General features: G+C 43.6%; 1 protein-coding gene across 1 annotated transcript in view; it reads right to left on the bottom strand.

The window, feature by feature from the left end:
• LOC145397744 (zinc finger protein castor homolog 1-like) overlaps positions 1-19,915 on the bottom strand; it is a 479,323-nt gene extending 459,408 nt beyond the window's left edge. Inside the window, exons 1-2 of the mRNA XM_080270764.1 lie at positions 19,801-19,915; positions 18,522-19,355 (exon numbers count right to left, since the gene is read on the bottom strand). Of these exons, the coding sequence (XP_080126890.1) occupies positions 18,522-19,355; positions 19,801-19,915 (949 nt within the window). The remainder of the gene's footprint in view (positions 1-18,521; positions 19,356-19,800) is intronic.
• Positions 19,916-27,372: the final 7,457 nt, after the last annotated feature.

Below are 27,372 nucleotides of genomic sequence, written 5' to 3'. Positions count from 1 at the left end.
AGTTAATATGCTGATCCGCTGAAGGCAACACTCCCCGCTAAGTAAGCCATTTTGCACCCAAAAGAGTGCGACCTTCACTCGGTGTTTGGTTAATTAAGCTTTGTCGTTATTAAATGGGCGAAACGAGGTAATATTGAGGGGTTACGACCTAGATTATGAATGTAATTAGAGAGAGCTGTACTCTTTGTTTACATAAGAAATTTCGTACCACCTCATTCTAAGCGGTTTATTGTCTCGATTATACCTCACAAGTCTGTAGTTTGATACTGATACAAACTTTACAAAATTATTAATAGCGAAGAAAAGGACATGAAGGTGTAATGCATAAATTAAATCGCTGAGGAAATGCTGATACGAAATCTATGGCAATGAGAATATGGTTAAGAGAGAGAGAGAGAGAGAGAGAGAGAGAGAGAGAGAGAGAGAGAGAAGGGGAGGAGTGGGGGGGGATCAGCATCACCGTAAGATATGAAACGCGAGGAATCTTGGCATGGTCGTCCTCTGTGCCACTTGTTTGTCTTTAGCCATGACATTTCTTTGCCACATTTAGGTTTTATTCCCTTAGCAGTCATCCACCACCACAACACAAGCGTCCACAGTATTTCACCATTATTAAGTAAGGGGCAAAGTTTACGACACTGCGGTGCATTAGGGTGCATCTGAAACGTGAACCCGGTGGACTCCATGCTTAATTTTGTCCCTCCGCAGTTCATTATCCTTGTCTTGGACAGCTGAGGAACGTTTGCATAATCGGGCAATGGAGCAGGACAGTTATATCGGTGCCACCACGTGAAGGCGTTCCTCTCTAGCCCCTCAGTGGCAAGCAGAAACCCATATGCACAAAATTAGAGGGGGGACGAAAGAGACAGGATGAGAGAGAGAGAGAGAGAGAGAGAGAGAGAGAGAGAGAGAGAGAGATAGTCAAAGAAAGCAGGGAGTAAGGGAAGAACTAAAGAAGTTGAGGGAACTAAAGAGGGAAATAAGGTAGGAAAAAGTGAGGAGCAGAAAGAGAGACCAAGAGAAGTAGAAAGTGGGAGATACCATTAAATCTGTCGTAACTCAGAATTTCGTCTGCAGGAAGATCAGGCGATATGAGGTCATTCAGCAATTTCCTTTCATTGCTTTTTCCGCAAAACAATAAAAGTTTACGATATTTTCTCCTCGTAAAACAATAACTTACGATAATTTTCTCGTAACTAAGATTTAGAATTCTCCTCTCCTTCTCTTCCTTTTACAGCAATAATAACTTACAAAATACTTCCCGTAAAACTATTTACATTTTCTTCACATACAATAAAAACTTGCCATACTTTCTTCCCATAAAACAATAACCTACCATAATTACCTCCACCAACAAAGTTGGAGGAGGTTATGTATTCACCAAGGTTTGTCTGTTTGTTTGTCCACACGATATATCCAAAAGTTCTCAATGAATTTCAATGAAAATTTGTGGAAGGGTGGGCCGTGGGCCAAGAAAGAACTAATTAAATTTGGGGGCGGATCCGGATCTGGATCCTACGTATCCTGCAAAACATCTCCAAAACTTCTCCATGAATTTCATTAAAATTTTGTGGAAGCTTGGGCCATGGGTCAAGGAACAATTGATTAAATTTTGGGGTGAATCCGGATCCTATGTATTCCACACAGTATCTCCACGGATCCGGAACTGGATCCTTTTTAATGGCACTGACAGAGGTTTGCGCTCTCTGAGTGCGTTCTAGTTAAATACTATCTTACAACATTCTTCCCATAACACAATAATAACTTAGGATAATATGCATCTCGTAAGTAATATCTGTTTTTGCAGTGTTAAGGAGATGCGTGTATGAGAAAGGCGACGAGTGTGTGTGAGTGGGCTTAGTACTCGTGTGACATGTAACAGTGCTTAATGTGCGCTGAACCTGATATCCCGTGAGGCCTTCGGGCGGAGCATCACTTTCCACATATTACTGTACACTCAACACTTGTTAGGCCCCACAGCTGCCACCACTTCCACCACGACTACCACCACTATCACCACGACTGCCACCACCATTATCACCACTACTACCAACATCACCACCAGTACGACTATCATTGCTATTTTCTCCACTGTCATTACTATCATCACCACCACTACGACTTCCACCACCATCACCCTCACTACCGTCCTCATCACCATTAAAGCCACCTTCACTACCACCTCCATCATCATTGCCACCACCATCACTACCATTATCACCACCGCCACTGTCACACCACCACCACCACCACCAGAACTGCCATCACCACAACCTCAACAAAATTCTGACCAATACATAGAAAGTCGGTGTTTGTGTCAAGCATGAAGAGGAAGGCCGCTGAAGTGTAGTTTGTTCCGTCCAATTGACAGAATGACTGGAATATCATCTTTTTCTCTGTGGTTTATTCTTCAGTAGCATAAATATCAAAATACATAATATCTTTGTATCTGGGACCGTAATGGTATTAGAGACAGTCTGAATGTAGGCGACGATGTAAAAAAAAAAAAAAAAAAAAAAAAAAAAAATCCAACATCCATCCATCATCCAATCCTACATTTCCCCATGAGGAGCGTAGGAGCCCGGGGCTAGGCAGTTGGTCCCGACATTTAAGATGAGAGTGACCAGCCTCACTCATCCCTGGGTGGCATTACATGAGCAATCAACCCCAACCACCCCTTGGATATAAACCTTCACCGGCTCAATCCGATTGGAGCGCAATAATTACCCACTAAACCACCAGGCGGCAAAATTTGGTTATATGGTTACCACCCAGCGTAATAAATAGTGTCCTGGTGCACAGAAAACCATTTGGCTTGTCACTCAGTGTAGAGTCACCCACAGGCTGAAGGAAATGGAAAGAATGATGGAAAGAAAGACAGAAGAGGGAGATATATAATAATAATAATAATAATCATAATGATAATAAAAATAAAAATAATAATAAAAACTAAAACAGTACACGTAATGTTTTTTTTTTTTTTCATGTACTTACACATATATCTGCAGCAGTCTACATAATGCTATTCAATTTGTACTTGTGTCGTTAGTATCAGCCCCATACTGTATATATATATTTTCTACTTTTACCTGTACCTATATTAACCCACCTATTACTCTTCTCCCTGTATCTGTATCAGCCCACCTAATGCTCTTCTACCTGTGTGTACAGTGTATGGCATGAATGGTGGCGTGGGTGTACCGTGCACGCATCACTGCCACACAGCCGTACCACTGTAACTCGAGACGGGGCAAAACGCGGTGATGGCGGCCCTCCGTCAACATTCCTCCCACAAGACCAGCCAACAACACGACACACTCCCCCATCCTGGCCTCACCCACACATGATTACCATAACCCCTTTAGTTTTATACACTCTGGTGCACTCATTTCACCTTAATTTTGGCTCAGCTTTTTGTCCTTTTGTAGCTTGTTTCACGTAGCTCAGTGACACAAAAGAAAATGGTACAGTTCTTCGTCCTTCCAACCTACCCTCATCCACACATGATTACCAGAAGATCTTTAGTTTTACACACACTCGTATACTCCTTTTGCCTTAACTTGGTCCAGCTTTTTTACTCTTACTGTGGCTTGTTTCACGTAGCTCAATGACAGAAAAGACAATGCTACAGTCCTATACCCTTTCCATAATACTTTCTCGTTACTAGCACCATATTCTAGTGTTTATCTATTGCTACAACTCAGCATTCAAGATGGAAAGGTGACAATTTTAGGCCAGGTTAAAGTGAAAAAAGTAAGAATATATTTTCGCTGGGAGAGGAATGTTAAGGTGAGGAGGAAATTAAAAACTCACATGACCATTTAACATTCCCGTAATTTTTTGTTTTTTCGTCACTCATTTATTTTGGGGCCAGGAGACGAATTTTCATGGTAACGAAAGAAGAACTTATATACATATGAAGATCTGACTTTTTTTAAGCTTTAGCCATTTTAGTTATTTCGGGATTAGGCGAGGAATATTCAAATGGAAGGATCTAAGGATTTTATACAAGTGATCATTTGAAGGCAACTTGTTGAAAAAAAAAAAAATAGTTTCCACTTTCACTTTCCCACACTCGATTTCATTGGTGTTAGTCATTGAATAAGTTAATTCTGGCGGCGGAAAAGGAATATTATAGGTATGAAAGTATGTAAGAACTTTATACGTATGATCATTTATGAACGACTTGCAAAATTAACAAGAGTTCCCCCTGTCACTTCCCTTGAACATACACTCTGTTCCTATAGCCTTGGCCGCTCTTAACTTGGTTTCGGCAGTAAGAGAGGAATATTGAAGGTCAGGAAGTATCTAAGAACTATATCCGTACGATCATTGAAAATCGACTTGCAAAATAAACGATAATAGCTTCCCATGTCGTTTCCCTCCAACTTACACACTATTCCACTTGTTTTGGCCACACTTTGCTGTTATTTCGGCCGTGGGAGAGGAATATTAAAGGTTAGGGAAGGCTATAAGAACTTTATACGTATAAGCAGTTAAGCCAGACTTGCAAAATAAACAATAATCGTCCCCCCTGTCACGTCCCTCCAACACACACTCGACCCACGCTGGCAGAACCGCACATTCAAGTCCGACGCTAATTTCCAAAATCTAGTTGATGGAGGGGCGAAAGTAAACCAGGTAAGGCAGGAGAGGAGCAATAATCCGCAGTAAAAGTCAGGAAACTCATAAAATGGCAAGACTTACACGCGCAGAGAGAGTGGGGTGAAATCTGGTACCTAAGATTAGTATGTTTAATGTTGCCTGAACTGATTGTGTGCTCTTCCCGCCCAAGGTTTCAAAGGAGTCCTCACTGAATGCTCAATCGGGATCCCTCATCATTTTTCTCCCCAAAATAATGTATGTTGAGTTATACATTTTTTAGAGGTTTTTCCTGCATTATGTTGAATCAGATATTTTTAGTTTCCTCAAAATAATTATACAGTCTGAGTTATACATTTTTAGTTGTTTGCCTGTATGTCGAATTATACATTTCTTAGTAGTTTCCCCCTCCCCCAAAATACAATGAATTATGCATATCTAGTATTTTCTTGCAACATGTTGAACTATATTTAGCTTTTTCTCGAAATAATATCTGCTAATTTATATATTTTAGTACTTTTTTGCAATTCTTATATGCTGACGTATAAATTTTTGTAATTTTCTCGCAAAATCTTGAATTATACATTTCAAGTAGCTTTCTCCTAATAATATATGTTCAATTTTGCATTTTTATTAGCAGACTATAATATGCGTACCTTAAATTTTGCACGGAGACTAAACATGCCAAAGTTTCCTCATGGACCAAAGCCCTCCCCTTGCATCATCCCGGTGGCCTTACACTATCCTTTACACGCGTCACGAAAAGCAAACTGTGAGGGGCGGGATATTAAACCTTTCACTACGAGAGGTCATCCCTATGCTGAATAAATATCGTCTGTTGGCAGAAAAGGAATATTCGAGGTGGGGAAGGTATTAACCTTTTCCATCAGATGACGTCTTTTCTGGTTTTTTCTTACATTCAGCTTTAGAAGAACAAGTTACTGAATGGTGGAATAAAGGTTACATCTCACCCCTCCACTTCGGAAAGTCTATCTTAAGCTGATCAATATCGTTTGCATGTAGTAAGTTGAAATCATTAATCTTTCATGTCAGAGGTCTTCCCTAAGTTAATTATAGCCGTCCAGGAGCAGCAAGAATAAGAAATTAATAACGTCACCTCAATGACGTGGTTAAACTGTGGTTCTTTTTTTAAAATCATACTAGACTTTTTCGATTTTCTCTCACTACGCAAAATTTCCTCAGTTACATGTTTTACACATTAATCAATATCGGACACTTGATATGTGAATTAATACTTCTTGCCCCTTTCTAGGTGGTCCCCTGGCTGGAGGCGTCCCAGGGGTTCCTAATAGGGGTGCAGGTGGGCGGGTGTTGACGTGTTCCAGGGGCGGGGTTAGGAGGGGAAGGAGACACAGAGAGCGCGGTGGGTAAGGGTAGGGAGGGAGAGGAAAGGGAAGGGTTGGAGAGGTGTAGAATGGGATGGGGGATACGGGTTGGCTCTAGCTTCATAATGATGCACTATGGTTCACTCAGTACAGACGGTGATGATGAGCATAAGTAAAAGATCAAAGACTTAGAATGAATAGCGGACACAGGGTACAGGGTGAATGGGTAAGCAAAGCAAATTAATGAGTTTATGACGGTATTCTGAGGTTCAAAGGGATCAAAATTTTTCATTCGTTTCGAAAAAACTAATGCTATCTCAGTTACATCATTCGGAATAGACAGAGATATAGATTCGAGTCTGTTTAGCAAAATATCAAATGAAGCTGTAAATTCTTTTAAACTGGAGTAATCATCATAAAAATCCTTCGGTATATTTATTTCCTGTGCACTGGTATTTAAAGTGTTGGAATGTTAAGTTAAAAAAAGTGAAAGTAGATACATTTCCTGATGCATAGTGGTGTCATTTACAGCCCCGAGAAAATACTGAAAATATTCTGTAGATATTATTCCATATGCATATCCTTTGAATGGGAGGATTCATCACAAAAACTATTGACTAAATACTATTCCCTATGCGCACATTCGGCATTTACAAGCTGCAGGAATATTAACTTCCCAAAATTTACAGAAAATATAATTCCCTGTGCACACTTCTGGCATATGCTGACACCGACCAGATTAGAAATCTGTGCAGCCTCAAACAGAGAACAGAGCCAGGCAGAGCACAAGCCCTCTCTTGTCCCCACCCACGCCGCTCCTCCACCTAATCACCCAGGACAAAAATGATAAAAATCGTCAGAGCAGAAAGAAAAGAGGTTTGGAGCGCGGACACAGGCGAGGTATCAGTCTCCTCGCCCGCATTTGGGTATTACAAAGGGTATTTAGTTACGTCCGGACCAGAGAGCTGTAGTATCCGCTGCCTCCCTGACTCCCACCCTGCTTCACCCTTCCTCTCCCTCCTGCCCTCCCTCACCTTTACCCTCCCTTCTGCCCTGCCTCAATATCAGTTCTCCCTCCCTTCTTTCCTTCCTCCTGCCTAACCCAAGTCCTCCCTTCTGCCTTCCCCCCCCCCCTGTCTCCAGTCTCACCACTTTTCTTCCTCCCTCCCTCACTCCCTCCTTCCTATCTCACTCCTGCTTTCCCCCTCTCCTGCCTCGCCCCTATCCTCCCTCCTGCCTCACTCCTGCCTTCTCTCCCTCCCTCTTGCCTCCTCTCCCTTCTCCCTGACCCCAGTACTCCCTCCCTCCTGCCTCACCCCTGCCTACCCTCCCCTCTAGCGACCAGCAGGGACATCTAATGGCAGGAGAGAGAGAGAGAGAGAGAGAGAGAGAGAGAGAGAGAGAATAGTGTGTGTGTGTGTGTGTGTGTGTGTGTGTGTGTGTGTGTGTGTGTGTGTGTGTGTGTGTGTGTGTGTGTGTGTGTGTGTGTGTGTGTGTGTGTGTGTGTGTGTGTGTGTGTGTGTGTGTGTGTGTGTGTGTGTGTGTGTGTGTGTGTGTGTGTGTGTAATGAGAGATACAAGGAGGAAGCCTGGTGAGAGGGAAGATGGAAAGAGGAGAGGAGGAGGAGGGAGAAAGCTAGAAGCGAGGAGAGAGGGGTGTGGGGAGAAGAATGAAGGGAAGATGGGGAGAGGGGGAGGGGAAGGGAGAGGAGAGAGATGGCCTTCCTGCTCTCACTGACAGCTTATCATTATTATTTTTTAATATAGGGAGGCGAGAATAGGGAGGAAGTTAACGGGACAGGCACCAGTAATTGTTGGTTTCCTGCCAGTTTGTACTTTTGAGGTCTTTTATTTATAACTCACTAGTGCTCAAGATAAAAATATAAAAGTCTGGAGCTCGGAACACAAATATAATAGACGGAATCATATATATTATACACACAAATTGCTATGTAGAAGAGTGTTGTTTTTCGTCCAACTGAAGACTCGATACACCTTAAAACTAAGCATATTCTGTCGCAAATGCCCTTTTAAAATGTTATTCAGTAAGTCATGTTTGTAAGTTTTTCCGTCAGCAGGTTTTTCTAAGCGTGAAATTCGTATCTAGGTAGCGTTTCTCTCTCTCTCTCTCTCTCTCTCTCTCATTACTCACCTCCCTTTCTTTTTCCCTTCTCCCTCTCAAATTACACCTCCCGCCCCTCGCGCCCACCTCTAGGTCCTGTTTACACCCTTCCACACCCTCTCCCCGCCCTCTCCCCTCTGATTTATGTCCCACTCACTCCGTTTCCCCTCTTACTCCCTCTCCCTATCACCGTTTCCCCTCATGGTCCCTTTCCCTTTCACTCGTTTTTCCCCCTTTTTTCCTCGCGTTCATCTATCGCTCTCTCTTCCTCTCTCATTCTCCCCTCAGCTACTCATCCTTTCATTTATTTTTCCCACTTCTCACTTTCACTCATTTTCCATTCTTACTCTCTCACTTTCACTCATTCCCCCTCTTACTCTTGCTTCGTCACATGTCACTCATTCTCTCATTTCCTCCTCTCAAACTTTTCCTCCTCTTACTCCCCTTTCCCTCTCATTCACCCTCCCTCTCACTCCCTCTGCCACTCTCTCAGGCTGGCTAGTATCTCTGCTCTTCTTCCCTTTCATTCGTGGCATTTTTTTTCCCCTCCTCGTCTCATATCCTCTGGTTTCTCTTGCATCACCTTTTACTTAGTCTAATCTCTCATCCATTCCCCCTGACTCACCCCACCTCCTATTACCCTCCCTCTTATTCAGATTAATTCCACTCCTCTTGTTTCTCTCTCAGTTGTGTTCTTCTTGCTTCATTCTTTTCATCCTATCGTTCTTTTGACTTCATATATTTTTCATCATCTGTCTCATTCAGTCCATCCCTCTTCTTTATAAGTTCATTTTTTTTTTTTATATCCACTCTCTTTACTCCCCTCTTACCAAGTCTTTTTCATTACCCTCTCACTCAATCGTCTTCTTTTCCTTCCCTCTCCTTCACTCTCTTTTTCCCTCCCCTTCCCTCTCACTCTCTCCAATTTCTCATGTATCCGTCTCACCAGTTTGCCAGTCTTCCCTCCCCTATCGCTCGACCCCTCTCCCCTCTTCCCCCTCTTGCGTTAGTCTTCGGTCCCTCTTTTACCTTCCTCTCTCATTCCTTTCAGCTTCTCTTCCCTTCCCTCTCACTTACACACCTTTCTGTCACCTTTCTCACACCTTCTTACCTTCCTTCCCACTCACTCCTAGGAATTATTATATCCATTTCACTCTGTTTACCTCTCTCCCCTCCCCTCCCTCTCGTCTTTGTTCCTCTCCCTCTTCCATCCGTCCTCTCTCCCCGTCCCTTCTACTTCGTTACTCTCTCCCTTACTCCCATCCCTCTCCCTCACTTGACTCTTTCCCCTTTTCTCTCTCTTCCTCCTCCTCCCACTCTCCTCCACTCCTCTCCCTCTCCTCTCCACTTAAATTTCACACGCCCTTCTCTACTATCTCCCCTCGCCTCCCCCTCCCACATGACTCCCACACTTGTGATATCCTCTCCTGACTCCCACAAATGTATTGCTTCCACCCTTCCATCTCAACCCCTAACCGGTTCCTCTCCTCTGTCCCAATATCTGCTCTCTTTTCCTTTCTTTCTCTCTCTCTCTCTCTCTCACACACACACACACACACACACACACACACACACACACACACACACAGCTATGTCTTTCCCCTACTCTTTTCTTCACTCTTCCTCCCTCTCAACTTTCTCTGATGCCCCTCTCGTTCTCTCTCTTCTCTCTCTCACTGGCTCCCTTCCCCAACTCTCTTTATCCAGTGCACATTTTTCCCGCCCTTTCTCTATCCTCTTTACCTCCCTTTCCAACCCTCCTTACCGATTTCCCTCCCTCTCCCTTCAATCCCTCCTTCCTGACTACTCTTCCTCTCTTCCTGACTCCCTTTCCTTACTCACTTTTTCTTCATTTTCAGACACAGCTTCCTCTATTACTCCCTCCTTCTCCCTTGTCTTCCTTCCTTTCTCTCCCTTTCTTTTCTTTCTGACCTCTCTCCCTTCCTCTTCCTCTTCACCCACCATCCTCTCTCTCCTTCCCTTCTCTATCCTCCCTTACCCTCATTTTTCTCCCTTTCTCTCTTTTCCCACTCTTCCTCTTTTCCTTCCTCTCTATCTTCATCTTCATCTTTCTCTTCTCGTTCACTCCCTTTTCTTCCTTTTCACCTTCATCTTCATTTTCATCTTTTTTTCTCTCTCTGTCTTCTACCCCATCCTTCATCTCACCCCTCCGTCTCTCCTAAATTCAAATCCTTCTTCATCATCCCTTCCCTCATATTCCTCTCTTTCCTTCTTCTCTTCCTAGTTCCTCTCCCTCTACCTTCTCCCTCTCCCCAGCACCTGGTTCCCCTCAGTGCTGGCGTCGGGGTATCACGGGGAACGATAAAGCCTCCATCAGCAGTCGCCCGCCACCTCCTCTACCCACCCACCCTCTAGTTGTCTGGCCCACTACCCACCCATTAGCTGCCTTGTTATCGTCGCCTCTTACCCATTGGAATTCATCGATCCTCCCCCTACCCAGAACTACCTTTTCGTCTTCCTCCATTTCTTCATTTGCTTTTCTTCTACTACTGCTACTTCGTATGTTTTCACATTATTATTATTATTATTATTATTATTATTATTATTATTGTTATTATTAACTAGCATAGATGTAATATATGAAGAAATCATAAAATGTTGTGGGGACACGGCAATGGTTTTTTTTTTTACATGTACCACAAACTCTGAATGAGAGGAGGTATACGAAAGAAGCAGGTTAAGATTATGATTTTACCACTACAACAACAGTACAGCTGGCCAAATAGTATATAAATATATATATATATATATATATATATATATATATATATATATATATATATATATATATATATATATATATATATATATATATATATATAAAACTATCGTGAAGTGAGTCTGCTGAGTGTTGTAGGTAAGACGTATGGAAGATAGTATTAAGGAGAGCAAGAAGTATAAATGTCAGTTGAGTGATAGCGAGGATGGGTCAGGAGAAGCAGGGAATGTGTGAAGCAAATGTCTGCTGTAAGGAGACTCGTAACGAAGGTATGTGACGATGATTGGAAGACGTTTGGGACAATTATGAGTCTTGAAGAAAAAATCTGTCAAGGTAAAGGGAGGGATTATATAAGATGTAACGTTCAGGTGGTGTGGAAGGAAAACTACTGACTTGTACAAAAAGTTTTTCACATAGGACTGCAAAGCACACGTTTGGGTTATAGGATATTAGAATGTGGTTCACAGCAGTGTTGGAATGAGACAAGGGTATGTGAGGTCCCAAGGGTTGATCAATATTCTTTTATGTATGGACAAGGCAACGTGAGGTCGAAACAAAAGCTACGGAAATGCCAGTCGAGTTGATGATGAATACTGAGAGATGTAAGATTTCGAATTTGATGTAGGCAGTTGATGCTACGCGGTTCAGAGTTTTATGTGATTTGCGTAGGTGGGACAGGATAAGAAAAAGATCCGTGAAAGATGTGGAGTAAGGAAGTCTATTGACCAAACGGTAAAAGAGAGTAGGCTTAGAGGGTATGGTCACATAGAGAGGATGTATGACAAGGGTGATGAAAAGGGTACATTATGTGAGCGTGTCCGGGCGTGGGAAGAGGCGTAGAAGGCCAAGGGGATAGTCCGGTATGGTTAGTAAGTGCGTGAAAAAGAAATAAATGAAAGCTGAGTGAATGATCTAAGATTGGATGGATGTCGATGAGTAAATTTATCTATGCTGGTGAAAATGAAAAGCGCTGCACTTTTTTAAATCAATTTCATAGTTAATGCAATGTATCTACCTTCCATGTAGTGAGAGAAGTAGTTAATTAAAAGTGACAGTAATAAACATGGTTGCTGCCGATCGAAAATTTCAATACCTGACATACAACTAAAAGGTAACAGGATCCACTTCACTGAACACTCTAGTGATGCCTTTCTTACTTTTCGTCCTTTTTTTACCTACCCACCCCATATATGTGGGAATTATTATTATTATTATTATTATTATTATCAAATTCTAATGGAACAACTGAGTAATTTCATATTCAGTTACAAATGAGTATAAATTAGGAATAAACTGAGCAGGATATACAGAGGTAGGCGTCGCAAGGTCGGGTAGCGGGATTAAATATCATCCAACTACGGTATTGTATTATATTATCTTCAGATCTGTCAGAAAAAAAAATACCACAAATCTTTCTTAACAATTCCTTCATTTTTCAGTTTACAATAGTACCAGAACAAACTTTTTCTAACTACATAATTTCACCCTAACCATCTGTTCTTTCACTCATCCCTTAATCACGTATCCCCGTCTATTAAAAAAAAAAAAATCATCCTACAGAAGGCAGTTAACTTCTTCATTTTTAATTTACAGTACAACCACAAAGCACCTTTTCTAATCATTTAATTTCCCCGTAATCATCCATTCTTTCACTCATCCCGTAATCGTCTTCTCCCCTTTATTATTTTCTTTATTCACTCACCTAATCCAAAGGGGGAAGGGTAAGCCGCCCGTGTCTCTCTCCTAAATGCCGCCCTTTCCCCTTCAGGCTTCCCTACCCGATCCTTCTGTAATCCCAGGGGTGGAGATGGGCAAGGGGGGAGGGGGAGGGAGGGTAAGGCACTGCTATGGGCGTGAGGAGGGTGAGGGAGGGTAAGGCACTGCTATGGGACGGAAGGAGGATGAGGGAGGGTAAGGCACTGATATGGGACGAGGGGAGGGTGAGGAAGGGAAAGACACTCCTCGTTTAAAGTCAGCGATGTGTTTCAAAATACTATCAACTTTTTTCACAGGTACTGCAAAATTGGCGAAAACTGAAAATTCGTCATCACAGGTAACAATATAACTAACCCCATCATAAGGCAATATTGAAAAAAGAAAGGAAATTCGCCATTATAATTCACAATGCAGCTTTAATCCCTACATTAATGGAAAATTGGGGGAAAACTTGAAATTCGCTATAAGAGGTGACGAAGAAATTACCCTTACAATTAGGTGGCTTATTACTGCTCAGGAGAGACTTTTCAAACTGGAGAGGTTTCATACAGCCTCCATTAGCCTCTCCAACATAAATAAATAAATCTCGAGCGGAAATTAAAGAAATAAAATGACGTCCTCTTCCTTAGCGAGATAATTTGCAACATTTCTGTGATTTTCTGTGGACCTAACAACAGAAATTAACATCAAGAAAGAGACTTGCAACGAGAACATATATGAAAAATAAGACTTCATGGACCAGGCAGGGCTAAGAAATGTTTTTTTTAAATAACCTGTTGCAGATTTAATAGCAAAAAAAATTACATAAAAAAAGGGTGAGGCGACATGTAACTCGTACTGCAAGGGTTACCAGCCAACTTTTTTTTATAATCTATTGTGGATTTCATGAAGAGAGAGAGAGAGAGAGAGAGAGAGAGAGAGAGAGAGAGAGAGAGAGAGAGAGAGAGAGACTTAATAACTAGGATTCACCGTTCACCGCCACCGTAGCCCAGAGAGACTGTGATAAGTGTCAAGCAAGCCTCCCTTCCCCAGCAACCCGGAATTAACGAGTGTCGCATATCAGGGTTACGTAGATGATAAACCTTGGGGGAGGGGCGGTGGGGTTTATTTGGGGGTTTTATCGCGCTTTATGGCTGGTTCTGCCCTCTCTCTCTCTCTCTCTCTCTCTCTCTCTCTCTCCACATAAAGCACAAATGAAGCTCTACCATTTTATCTTAAGGGCGTCCTCTTCCATTTTTTTTTTTTTTTTTGCTTCTTAAAAAAATTTCGCCTATCATACTGAAGGAAGTCTAGGTCAAGAAGAGTAAAATCGTCTGGTGTGTGTGTGTGTGTGTGTGTGTGTGTGTGTGTGTGTGTGTGTGTGTGAGAGAGAGAGAGAGAGAGATAGAGAGAGAATACATCATCAGACTGCAGTGGTTAAGTAGATTCCTCTCTTAATTCGCTTTCAGTGCCGTCGTGGCCAGATCGTGTTATGGCTTTTCATTAAAACGGAGGAGAGGATCAAGTGACAATCTCTCTCTCTCTCTCTCTCTCTCTCTCTCTCAGGTCCTCATTTTTCATTTTCTTTACACTCTCTCTTGTTCTCTTTTTTCAGCCCTTCTTTTGCTTTACGGGCTTATTCTCTCCCTTACACAAGAAGGCGGTAAGTCACAAACAGACACAATCACGCTACGGTGCACATACACAGCATACGAACACAGAAACATTTTTGCATACACGTGTGTACTTATGCTATCTAACCCACACCCATACTCCAACCCATCTATCAACATTTTTAAACACACACACACACACACACACACACACACACACACACACACACACACACACACACACACACACATTTCTGTTCCTCGTCCCTCTTAGTGACACACAGCCCTTACCATACAAATACACCCCACCCATACACATACCCACACAAACGCACTCCACACTGCCCATCCCACCCACTCACCCACACACCCATCCCCTCCCCACTCACCCATCTATACTCATTCAATCCACTCAGCTCCATAAATTCCACTCTTCTCAATCCCATCCACTCAGTATCCCGCCAAACTCACATACATGTTCCACCCCACCCATCCACTCCACCCTTCCTCATCTAACCCCGCCCACTCACGCACACACCCCTAACCCACCCTACCCCACCCAACAAGTCTTCATCTACACACCCGAGAAATCCCTCTACCCTATATTAAATCTCAACAATCACCCGTGCTGCATTTTTAAGTCCCAAGGTGAGTGTCTCGGGTGTTTGTTCTGCTGAGATGGGTGTGTTGGGTGGGTGTGGGGGTGTGGTGGGCGGGGGAGAGTGGGACATCAATCTCAGGGAACAGCAAGGTGCCTAAGAGGTGGGAGGGGGCTAATGTTTACGATAACACGCTGACGAAACAGGACTCTACGTTGCCGCAAATTTAAAGTCCCTCTCTTGTCTGGGGCGGAGCGACAGGTGTGAGAAGCATAAAGCATCGTCAGAGATAAGGTGACGAAAGAAGTGCTGAGGTGTGAAAGAAGTGTGAGGGTGGGGAAAGAAGTGCTGAGGTAACGGTATAATAAAGTGCTTGGACTGGGAAGAATTGCTGAAGTGCGAAGGAAGTGTGGGGCATATGGAAAGAGGTGTTCAAGGTAAAATAAAGTGTTGGGATAGAAAGAAGTACTGAAGTGTGAAAGAGGTGTGGGGAGGAAGAAGTATGGGGATACTGGTGAAATAAAGTGCCGGGACTGGAAAGAGTGGCTGGGGTAGCGAGGGAGGGAGAGAGGGCCTGAAATAACAAACTTTCTACTACGGGAAACTTGTAGATAAAAAAAGAAAGGTACAAGGAAAAAGTTAGACGAAGGAAAAGGTGCAATGGTCTGGAAGAAAATGTTGTAACGTGGAAGAACAAGATGGGGTAGGAAAATGTGCTAAGTGAATAACGAGCACAGTAATTGGAGAGAAGCGATGAAGTGGGGAGAAAAGAATACTAAAATAGATTAAAGCGGAGAAGTGTGAAAAGAAACACTAAATAATGAAAACGAGTGGTAAAGAGGAGGGGAGAAAACGCTCGTAAGAAAGAAGAGGGAAAGAAGGGATATGTAGGAAAGATGATTGCATTTAAAGAGCGAGGGAAGTAATGGGAGGTGATTGCAAGGGCAGGGAAAGAAAAGATCATTGCAGGAGAAGGGGAGTGAAGAAAAAGGGAGAGGGAAGAGAAAAGAAGGTGATGAAGGGGGCAGGGAGAGGAAAGAAACAGATGAGGAGGGGAAGGCAGAGAGGGAGCCGGGAAGGAGGAGGAGGAGAAGGAAGAGGTCAAAATTATGATGACAGAAAAAGAAGAGGCAAAGGATGCGAACATGAAAGAGAAAGTTAATTAGGATAAGAAATGGATTAGCACTGCTGCAGAGGCGAGGGGAGGGGTGGAGATGGATGATGAGACTTAGCAGGAGGGAGCCAGGCATGACAGCAGGCGGGGAGATCAGCGGCAGCAGGAAGGGAACAGTGGAATTATTATACAGTGATATTAATTGTCGGAAGCAGTTACACTCAGTATTAATTGCATATATGCTTGCAGGTTTCCGCTCTTGTACTTATTCAATTCAAAATGATGAATTTTTTGTAGTTAATTCTTGACACTGTCAGACGGTTTTATTTAGTACAGGAGAGCCCATGGTGGTAAAAGGGTTAATAAAAGGAGTCAGTAACACATCCGGTGCGAAAAATACATCCTGAACTAAAAATAATCGTCTGGGGATAGCAAGAACACAATAAAAGTAAGTCCTCTGGCTGGAGGGGCTAAGTGCATATGATGGTTGATTTTCTTGCTCTGTACACCAGTTTCATTTCAGTACTGATAGTAGGTTGGTATATCCGTTCTCATGGACTAAAGAGTACTTAAAACTGACAGTCCTGTAATCTCGAAACAAGGGGACATGTCGACTGATTCACTCAATAGTTCGGATAATAGGTCCAAATATTCAACAATCATTCCTATATGCACATCATTACAGTATATCATTTACAGTCAGTCATCCTCACACAAAGATCCATCATAATAACCTCTTCAAAAAACAATATACATGAGACCATAACCCCCACAGTCACGCAACCCACACTGCACACTTCATTACTACATCCATTATAACCATAGCACTTGCAACTTTCCCGTACCATAAATTTCCATTATGTCTCTTACTCAGCCATAATTGCACCTGCTATAACACCTACCCCGCCATAACCACATTTACCACAACCCCACACCCCATTAACCACATCGTCCACAACTTCTTCCTGAGTCATGAGCCCTAAACAGTCACAACCACAACCACAACCACATTTCCACCTAGTACCGTGCGACTCATACCACGACATCGATCAGGTACCACAGTCTCAACCACGATTATCACTACAACCAGAACCCCACATAACCTTAATAACCATAGCTTCTACCAGTCATATGCAAATCAACCACAGCTCACTAACCAGTCACAACCACATCTTCTACGTTTCCTCCTACTATTGCACTACTTATCCCACAACAACTACCACAATCGTACACCAGTCACAACTTCATTAACCACAATTTCTCAGAGTCATAAGTATCCCTGCCACAACTTCCTAACCAGTCACAACCACGCCTACCACAATCATTTCTGCCTAAGTTCACACTACTTATACTACGAAAACTACAAGAATGACACACCAATCAACCACAACTTCTCTTCAGTCACAAACACACCTGCCAAAACTCCATACCCAGTCATAATCACAATCATATTTCCACCTATTATTTCAGCTACTATAACAACCACGACATCCACAACCGCAACCACGCCCACAACCACACATGCAAACACAACGATCCCACGAACATATCCACGCCCGCAACCCCAACCACAGCCGCAACCACAACCACCACAACTACCAGAACCATAACAACCGCACACAACGACCCCGCGACCAAAACCACCACCGCAACTTTAAACACAACAATCCCGCTACCACAACCAGAACAAAAATTATCCCACGACCACAACCAATATAGCTCCGACAGTCGCTCAGGCAGACAGAAGAGACTGCGAGTTACGACAGCAGCGAGTTACGGCAGCAGCGCTCTTCTTTACGATCGTTCTGACTCTTCCTATCACTCCGAGGCTTCAAGGGGCAGGCCAGGGAAGGGAGGAGGGGACAGGGTAACCAAAAGAGGGGATGGAATAGGGAAAAGAGGGAATGGGAAAATTTAAAACGGAGTAGGAGTAGATAAAGCAAGGATGAGTCTGTAGGAAGGAGGAGCAGGGAGTAGGGAAAAGACAATAGGCAGAAATTTAACTATAGGAAACATGAGAAAAAAAAGAAACCGAAATAAAGGTGAGAGAAAACAGGGGAAAAGAATGGGCAGCAAGGGAAGAAGACGGGTTAGGGGAAAGCAATTTTAAATAACAAAATGAGGAAATGTTAGATAGCCCAGATTAAGATTAAATAAATAAATAAATGAGACCGGTTGAAAGGTTACTCGCTCGCGGTAATGACATGTGATAGATAAATAGCAGTATATATAAACTAGTTAGGTACAGGTTTCATAGATAGTTCAGGAGCAAAGTGACCCAGTGTTCCCCGTGGTACAACATAGAGTAGAACATCGGTCGAGTATGAGACAAGTTTGATACAGGAGGAAAAGCGATGAGTGTGGTGTGTGAGTGATTATGAATGAGCGACTGTGATGGAGGCAGACAAAGCGAGGTGATGACGTGTGAATGTGTGTGTGTGTGTGTGTGTGTGTGTGTGTGTGTGTGTGTGTGTGTGTGTGTGTGTGTGTGTGTGTGTGTGTGTGTGTGTGTGTGTGTGTGTGTGTGTGTGTGCGTGCGTGCGTGCGTGCGTGCGTGCGTGCGTGCGTGTGTGTGTGTGTGTGTGTGTGTGTGAGAGAGAGAGAGAGAGAGAGAGAGAGAGAGAGAGAGAGAGAGAGAGAGAGAGATAACACCTGCTAGAGAGAGGGGAAATTACAACACCTGCCACCTACCTGAATAGAGTACTGCTGGAGGAAGTGCCAGGTTTTCGGAGATGTCACCTAGGCCGTAGAGACCGAGGAGGCGCCTCATGGTCAGCTCGGCGTACTCCTTCATGTCGGAGGCCTCGCTGCTGCCACCAACACCTCCAGCCTCATCGTGGGGACAGGGTGAGGTGGGGCGTGCAAGCAAGGCGTTGAGGCGTGGGTGGGCGCTGGGACTACTGGCGTCACTCACATTAACCCCTGCCCCGCGAGTCAGGTCCACGGCGTCGTCTAGTCGGCGGGGCAACAGTGACCGCCTCAGCGTTGGGGTCTCGGACAGGTCAAGGGGTAGATCGGTGTTGGTGGAGTCGTACTGGGAGTCTGATGCTGCCAGCTGGGAGCGACTCTCGGCATCGCTGGTGCCTTCGTTGTCTTCACTGTCTGTGTTATATGTGTATACGATGTTCCTCGGCTTGAAATTTTTGCGTTTATTGCGTCTAGAGGCCTCTGGCATGGGTAAAGAAGCGGAGGGCGAGCCAACAGGCAGGTCACTGGAAGTATCAGGATAAGCCCGTGAGGAAGAGTCATCATCTATGAACATCGGGGCGCTCTCCGGGTCATCACACTCCATCTGGTCGCCCGTAGTTTCATCATCGAGGGCCGCGGGGTCTGTCTCTGGGTTGGACTCCTCCTCTGCGGGTCGGTTCTGTGTGCTCTGCCGCAGGATACTGATGTCAACTGTTGAGGGCTCCTCGGAGGCGTCCTCAGGAGCGCATGTCGTATCCTCATTGATGACGTCTTGGTCTGTGTCCATTCTAAGATCTCCCTCATCTTCGTCTTCATCTTCGTCAGTTCGGGCACGCTCTGTGGTTATAACATGAAGCCTGTTATTTACTCTTCAACTTCATCAGCCTGTTACTTAAACTGCAGTATCATGAACTCACAATTTAATCTACAACATTATCAAATTGATCATTTTCCTTATCAGTCCATTATTTACTTTACAATGTTATTAACCTAATTATAAATGATGTTACGTTGCTGTGGCCCCAGCCTCCTGTGGAAGTGAACCCGGTAGACTGCAGACTGTCAGACATATTGACCTCCTGCAATTTACCATCCTCCTTTCGGGGGATAAGGAGTGAATCGAGGGACATATCACCAAAAAGAGGAGTCGCCTGGGTATATCAGCGCCACCGCGTTAAAGCATCCCTTTCCAGCACTTAATAAATTTGCTGTGCAATATCAACAAAGCAAAAGCATCTTCAACATATACCAGTGAACGGGGTAGCTGGGTAATGGTCCTCACCTGTATGGTCAGCGTGGTCGTGGATGGTGTGGTCGTGAGAGAAGGTGGGTGGTGCAGGCGGCTGGGGACCCCCAAGCACCTCACCCACACTGGCGGCCACGCTCACCACCTCCATTGCATCCTGTAGCACACAACACAAATTACAGTCACTAAGCTGCTACTCTGTCATTAAATACATTATGATTCAACCTTAATACGATTTCTGCTACCTCAAGTTATATCACCATATCATCTTGCTTCTTAACTCTTGTAGTTGTCATTTAATATAGCCTACTATGATACAAGCTGTTTTACTTCTGTTACTTTAAGTGAATTTTCTCACCACTTCATCCTAACTGTTTTTAACGCTAAGTATATCATTACTTTCTTATATGCCTGACATGATGCTTCCTGTCTTAAATTTTCTACTTAATATGATAAAAGCTTTCTTGTATTTGTGAATTTTCTCACATGGTACTTTTTGTAGTTTTACTTTCAGTTATTACAGCGTTCTCTTACAAACGGGTTAAATCAGGGCTTCCTGTCTTGATTCTGCTGCCTGAGTCGCCGAAAATAAAGATTTAAGTCTAAATTAGTCACTCCTGTCCCTCGAGAACACCACAGTGGTCATGCCAACTATAGCCTGCATCAGGTGAAGGCCACAAAGGCTTAAAAATTATGGCAAGGAATAAATACTGGGTCAATCAGTCATCATTAAGGCGGAATTGCGCAAATCGTGCTGCAAACTTTGTTTCATTGGCGGACATCACGAAAGTCGCGTCGCCTCACAGGGAATGGCAAACTTTTCCTTTCTTGGAAGAAAAAATGGTTATTTCAGAGCCCCTCTCCCGCAGGCAAGCACAACGACATAAATCAAGTTAACATTTATATTTTCTGTGAAATATTGTCAAGACAAGTCGAAAATTTTACCCATTATCTGGCCCGGTTCTGATGGCGTCCATTTGTCATGACACTCGACACACAATTATGTCGTTCCCAGAGAAGCAATAAATTCTCCCTCCCGGCGCCCCGCACCTACATTACGCCCGAGGAACACTGCCAAAATCAGGGAACGATGATGATGACTTCAGCAGGGCGCGGATGACAATGAAAAGAGACCAGAATCGGACTACACTCTGTCACTCGTCCATCACGCCAACCCGAGTCATCAGTCAAACCCAACAACCATGTCAATACTCGGGTCTACAATCGTTCACCCCCGCACTCTGAGGTTATACGGAGAGTGAGACTACTATGTGTTACTGTGGCACTGTTGGTGAGAAGAGGGAAAAGGGTTACGGAGGGAAGGGGGGGGGGCTGGAGTGAGTGTTGGTTGGAAGGGGAGACGGGGACGGCTGAGGGGGTTATGAAGTGAGTGTTTTGGTAGGGGGAGGGGGGGGAAAAAGTGAATGATGAGGTAGGAAAAGGGGCTTAAAAGGGGAGGGGGAATTAGGTGAGAGTTGGGGTGGGTGAAGGGGGTTGAGGGGGGGGGGAAGAGTGAGTGTTGGGGTAGTGGAAGTGGTTTAAAGGGGAGGGTTGGAGTGAGTACTGGGGTAGGAGAGGGGAGTTTAAAGGAGAAGGGATAGAGTGAGTGCTGGCGTAGGGAACAGAGATTAAAGGGGCGGAATAGAGTTTGAGTGTAAGGTTAGAGGAGGGGTTTAAAGAAGGGGAAATGAAATTAATGTAAGGGTAACTGAGGAGGTTAAACAAGGGAAATGGAGTGACTACTGGGCTTGAGGAAGGGTTTAATGTTTTGATTTCGAGATCGTCTTTCCTATTTTTACAATGCTATCTTTTAACAATTTCTTTCAAATTAGGGGAGATTTTTCGAACTGGGGGAAGGGGTATATATGTATGACTTTCATCAGTCTCCTCACAGCTATGGTTTCCTGAGGCTGAATAAAATCGTCTGGTGGTAGCTTGAAAAAGAAAAATTACATGAAATCATGCTGAAGGGATTAAGGGTGTGTGAGGGAGGGGGGACTGGAATATACTGGTCTAGGTGAGGATTATTTTATGAGCTGGGAGGAAGAGGTGGCTGTGTGTTGGTGGCAGTAAGCAATCACCGTTTTGTTTCTTAAATCACTCTCTCCTGATATCTTGTTGGTAGCGGCACTAGAGGGTAATCATTTTCATTTATCACTGGTGTGTGTGTGTGTGTGTGTGTGTGTGTGTGTGTGTGTGTGTGTGTGTGTGTGTGTGTGTGTGTGTGTGTGTGTGTGTGTGTGTGTGTGTGTGTGTGTGTGTGTGTGTGGAAGGCAATACTGTCCTTGGTCGACTGCAAAGATATAGTATACGTTGATATAAAGAAGCTGAAAAATAATATGCGTATCAGAAACATTAGCAGTAAATATGAATGTAGTGTTAATTGTAACCTTGCATTTGATAGACGCAACAAACGAGCAAAACATGTCCATTGTATAGGTGTTGAAGATCGGGTTACAGTTACAATGAGTTACAGTTCTATACTTAGCACACAAAAAAACAAGGACGGAGAAAGAAACATGCACAGTTGCTATCCACAGTTTTTACCCCTCCCCATTTTGGATTGGGACCCCTTGATGTGGTGGCACCAGTAAGACCGGGAAGTGGAGCTGCTCGGTTATACAAATGTCCCTCAGCTCTCCCTATTTCCCAGAAAGTGGATGGTGGACCGCTACGGAAGAGAAACCTTAGCCTGCAGTCCACCGGGTTAACGTTTCAGATGTTCCTGAGATAACCATTTTGCATCTACCCCACCTTGGTCGGAGGGCGAACTGAATCCAGGGGTGTTTCTGCACAACAGCCCACCCAGTGTTGATGTGCACTCCAACCTAGTGATTTTGGGGGTTGTGTGTTTGTGCGTGTCCGAAGTGAGCTGTTGTGAAGAAGCACCTCTCGATTCAAGCGTCCTTCCTTCCGACCATGATGGGCTACAAACAGCTGACCACGACTGCACCATACCAAATATAGTGCCTCATCCACACCACCTTCTTATTCTCTTTGACAACCTAGGAAATGTACTGTTCCAATGAGGACGCCGGTGGTGCACTGGTTAGCACATACAAGTCACAAATGGAAGAACCTTAGCTCGATTCTCGGACCTGTCGTACTGGTGGGCATAGTTTGTTTCCCCCTACGCACATCCTTTGAATTACGCTCTAACTGTACCACATCCTCTGAACCGTACCACTGATTCTTCCCTTAGTACAACGTAGACATTATAATGTACAGTCGCGGACAATAATACTGTGTACACATCCTAGCCGAACAATTACGAATCTCTTTCACAGTATTTTGAAACGTCTGTCGAGTTCCGAAGAATACACTGGTGTGCTTCAAAAGTCGTTGTTCACTGTCTCATAATCTATAGCAAGGAAACAGAGCGATATCAGTGACTTTACCTTATATCCTGACACAACTACGCCGCTACCTTAGTCCATATTTACAACCTTGGAATTGCAATGTTCCAAGCCCCACAGGCCGGGAATCATGTGTCGCCCAATTAAACCTCTGTCATCTCTGGCTCTGATATGCAAATCTTGTCTTAATGATGGTGGGGCAGCTAATAAACAAATTAATACATCATAATTAAGAGATTTTATACGTCACGGAAATAAACCATAAACTGCAGGCAGAGACAAAACATAATTAAAAATTCGATATTCCGTGTTGCCGGAGGAAATCTGAGCTGGGGTGACGAAAGGTGAAATTAGTGAGTTGTGTCATTATTGCCAAGGCGAGGGGGAGAGGGAAGGGGGAGAAGGAAGGGGGGACGGGGGAGGGGGACGACACAGGCATGGGCCATACTGCTCCCCCCCTCCCCCCCTGGTCACACGCTAGCTTGTGTGTGGGGGGGGGGCGCCCCCTAACACTATGCTCACATGATTAGGTGAGACAATCAGCTTTCAGAAATTAGTTTTAAGAAAATACCTGGCATCGTAAAAGACTGGAACGAGGTCATACTGTGTGACCTCACGAATAAGGGACTAAATTGAGAGGCTGCTAGAAATCGAGTAGCATGGACAACCGCTATTAGGAGACTAACGCCGACGCATCCGAGCTGACTTTTATAAACGAAACGAAACGAAATAAAATACAATAAGTAAGGTATGTAATAATCTGTATTAATCATTTCAGCCTTTTCTGATGATTGGGTGAAAGACAATCCACTTCACGAAATTTAAAGACAATGTTTTACGAAACTTACTGTTAGAAAAAATATAATAACTACTGAATGCCGAGCTCATTTTTCCTCTTATTTTGTTTCAGATAATGTCAGATGAGTTTACTTGGCTCAGAGTGGGTCACAGGAGCCTGAGTGTTAACACCGGTGCCTTTAACCCTCTCATGGCAAGGACAACTGCAAGCATTTTATTCCAGCTGACGCAAGACGATTTTCTTCAACTGAGGGTGGGTCGTAGGAGTGTGAGTGTTAACTGAGGGATTCTGAATACAGTAGATCAGTAGTTTTCACAAGATCAATGAACGGATATTGATTTTAACCTCTTTCTTTTTTTTCTTTTTTTTTTTTTTTCTCCGGCAAGATTAAGTTTTTGCAGGTTTCAACAATGGTTCTGTATTTATTTCATTTATTTACGTACCGGTATTTTTGCATAATAAAACATAAGTAGATTACGATGTGAAAACTGGCCACCAACGGAGTGTTCGACGGATATGAGAGGTCTTCACGGAACAGGCACCGATGAAGATGAAAAAATGATCCGTCTCGTCCTTAGCTGAAGTGATGCCTAGCTATAGAGATACTGTAGAAATCTTGTGAAGCCTCTTAACCCCTTGAATACAACGATTTAGTGGGTATTCTATTCTTCCTACCCCCAGACGATTTTGTTCAGTTCAGGAGAGGCTTTTGGAACTGGAAAGATTCGATACAACCTTATTTCCCACTCTCACTGCCAAAGGTTCCTCCAAAGCAGAACAGTATCGTCTGAAGAACAAAGTGGATGTTGGAGGGGGAAGCCTTCAAGTGGTGGCACTAATGTAACCGGACGACTCCGCTGCCCGGGTATACGAACATTTCTCGTCTTCCTCCCTATCTATCTATCTATTTATCTATCTATCTATCTTTTGCCAGACGCCACAATCCCGTAAGGGGTGGCCATTTGACTTTGAGTTATTTATTTTACGGGGAGGGGCACTAGACCTCCACCAACCCCCTTGCTGACACGTAGGGAGCACGTATGGTTTGGTTATATGGTTACCACCCAGCGTTGTAAATGATTTCTTGGCTTCCTCCTTATCCCCCCAAAAAAAGAGAATGGAGGACTGTAGGAAACTTTTAGTCAGCAGTCCACCTCTTCTACATTCACATGTACAGGGTCACAACAACAACAACAACAACAACATCAACAAAATAACACCACCACCACCACCACCATCAACACCACCACCATCACCACCACCACCACTAACAACAATTGGCTAAAAATAAATGATCAGTGTGAGAGAGTAATTATAAAGTCAGGCAATCTGGTACTTGGGCAGCGAATATGACACCTAACTTTACGAGGGAACTAATGATCGTGTTCTAAGTGATTCTGAAGATTTCGTAACACCCCTTCTTTAGCGATTTATTTAGCACCTTACATCTCAGTATCCTCTTGTGCGTTATTGAGGCAGGCAGTGTCGATATTAAAGTGATATATATATAACATGAGAAAGAAAGTTTGGGTGGGGAGAGAGAGAGAGAGAGAGAGAGAGAGAGAGAGAGAGAGAGAGAGAGAGAGAAAGAGAGAGAGAGAGAGAGAGAGAGAGAGAGAGAGAGAGTGAAATCCCCAAAACTAAACCAAACACCGAAAAAAACTAAGGAAAACATAAGCAAACACGAGAAAATGGGAAGAAAAAACATCTTAATCGTATGATACCTGGAGCTGCACGGGGAAAGAGACAGGCTAATCAGCATAATAAGAAAACTACCCAGAAATCCTCTAGGCGGGGAAAAGGGGACGAGACATTGGCGTGGTGTGGCGTGGTGTGGCGTGGTATGGTGTGGTGTGGGTGGTGGGTGTTACTACTGTTGTTACTACTACTACTTCTATTAATAATGATGATGATGATGATAATTATAATAATAATAATATAATAATAATAATAATGATGATGATGATAATAATAATAATAATTATTATTATTATTATTATTATAATAATAATAATGACATACTGTAGATATAAGCCTGTCTACAAAAGAAGCATTAAAAAGCAGGTAGAGGCAAATTTTTCTGAGTCTCTGTCTTCCTCTAGAACATGAACGGCAAAAGTCCACATTACTCCCAAGGCCTGTACCCTCGTCGACTAAGGCGATTTATATTGTTTATTATACTTTACTCTCTCTTCAGGATTGTTTAAATGATTTTAATATCGTCCTACAATGCATTAATTACGTGCAAAAGGATATTAACCAGCCGTACCTAAAAATAAAGATGTTACGAAGAACAGATGAAAATACAAAAGCAAAGTCCCAATATATACAACAGAGTAAATAGAAACTACAGGAAAACAGAGTCCACCAGTCTGACCGGCGCGATAATCGAACTTGGGTTAAACAAGATAGGAACTGGACGTCTTACCAATACCGTTCCCCCCCTCCCCTACCGGAGACTGGGAAAGGGGATAAAATATGGGTGGGGGAGAAGAGGGAGGGAGGGATTTCAGGGTCTGGAGAGAATCAACAAAAAGACAGGGGGAAACAGGTGTGTTGAGACATAACGAGATTGTGGTAATTTTGATAATAAGAAAACTGGGCAGAAATCCTCTGAGAAGGGAAAAACGGAATATATGGTGATGGCGGTGGTGATGATGATGATACTGATGGTGACGGTGATGATGGTGAACGAGGGGAGGGGGAGGAATGATATCTTGGCAGGGTCGAAAGAGAAGTTACAAAAGACAGGGAAACAGCGGGGAGTATTAGGGCATGGAGAAAGTCACACACCAATAAGAACTCTACGTGGAGAGGAGAGGAGAGGAGAGGAAAGGAGAGGAGAGGAGAGAAAGATAAGGAGAAGGAAAGTAGGGTAGAAGAAGGGAGACAAGAGAGAAAAAAAGAAAAGGAAAAGGAGGAGGATGAGCTGTGAAAGAAAGAAAAATAAAAACGAGGGAGGAAAAAATGGGACGTCTTAAGCAGAGGGCAAGAACCTGTACAATCGAAAGAAAAGGAGGAGGAGAAGAGGGGAGAGGAAAAATAAAAGATAAAGAAAAACAGAGAGACGAGAAAGAGTAAGAAAATAAGGACGTAAACGGTGGAGGGAAATGGAAAAGTAGTGAGGAGGAATGAAGAAGGAGGAGAGGAAGGGAGAGGAAAAAAGGAAGAGAAAAGTCGACGGAAGAGAAGGGTTAGGGGAGGAAGGAGCTAAAAGAGAAGGGACATAAGACTGAAGAGAGGAGAAACGAAGGAGGAGGGGGGAGGCGAGGAAAGGAGAGGAGAAAATTGAGAAAAATAAAAAAATAGATGAAAGAGGTTGGAAGTACGAAGTAAGGATGGAGAGAAACAGGGAAGGAAAGCGAAGAAACGAAAGAGGACGAGAGGAGAGAGGGAAAAGAGAATGAAATGACGATAGAAGAGTTAAGGAAATAAGGAAATAAAAGACAGGGA

The sequence above is a fragment of the Coenobita brevimanus genome, chromosome 43, assembly GCF_032717465.1.
Source record: "Coenobita brevimanus isolate Jiangsu-jjx chromosome 43, ASM3271746v2, whole genome shotgun sequence".
NCBI lineage: Eukaryota > Metazoa > Arthropoda > Malacostraca > Decapoda > Coenobitidae > Coenobita > Coenobita brevimanus.
Note: the sequence above shows the minus strand (reverse complement) of the source record. Positions and strands in the feature narration are given on the sequence as shown.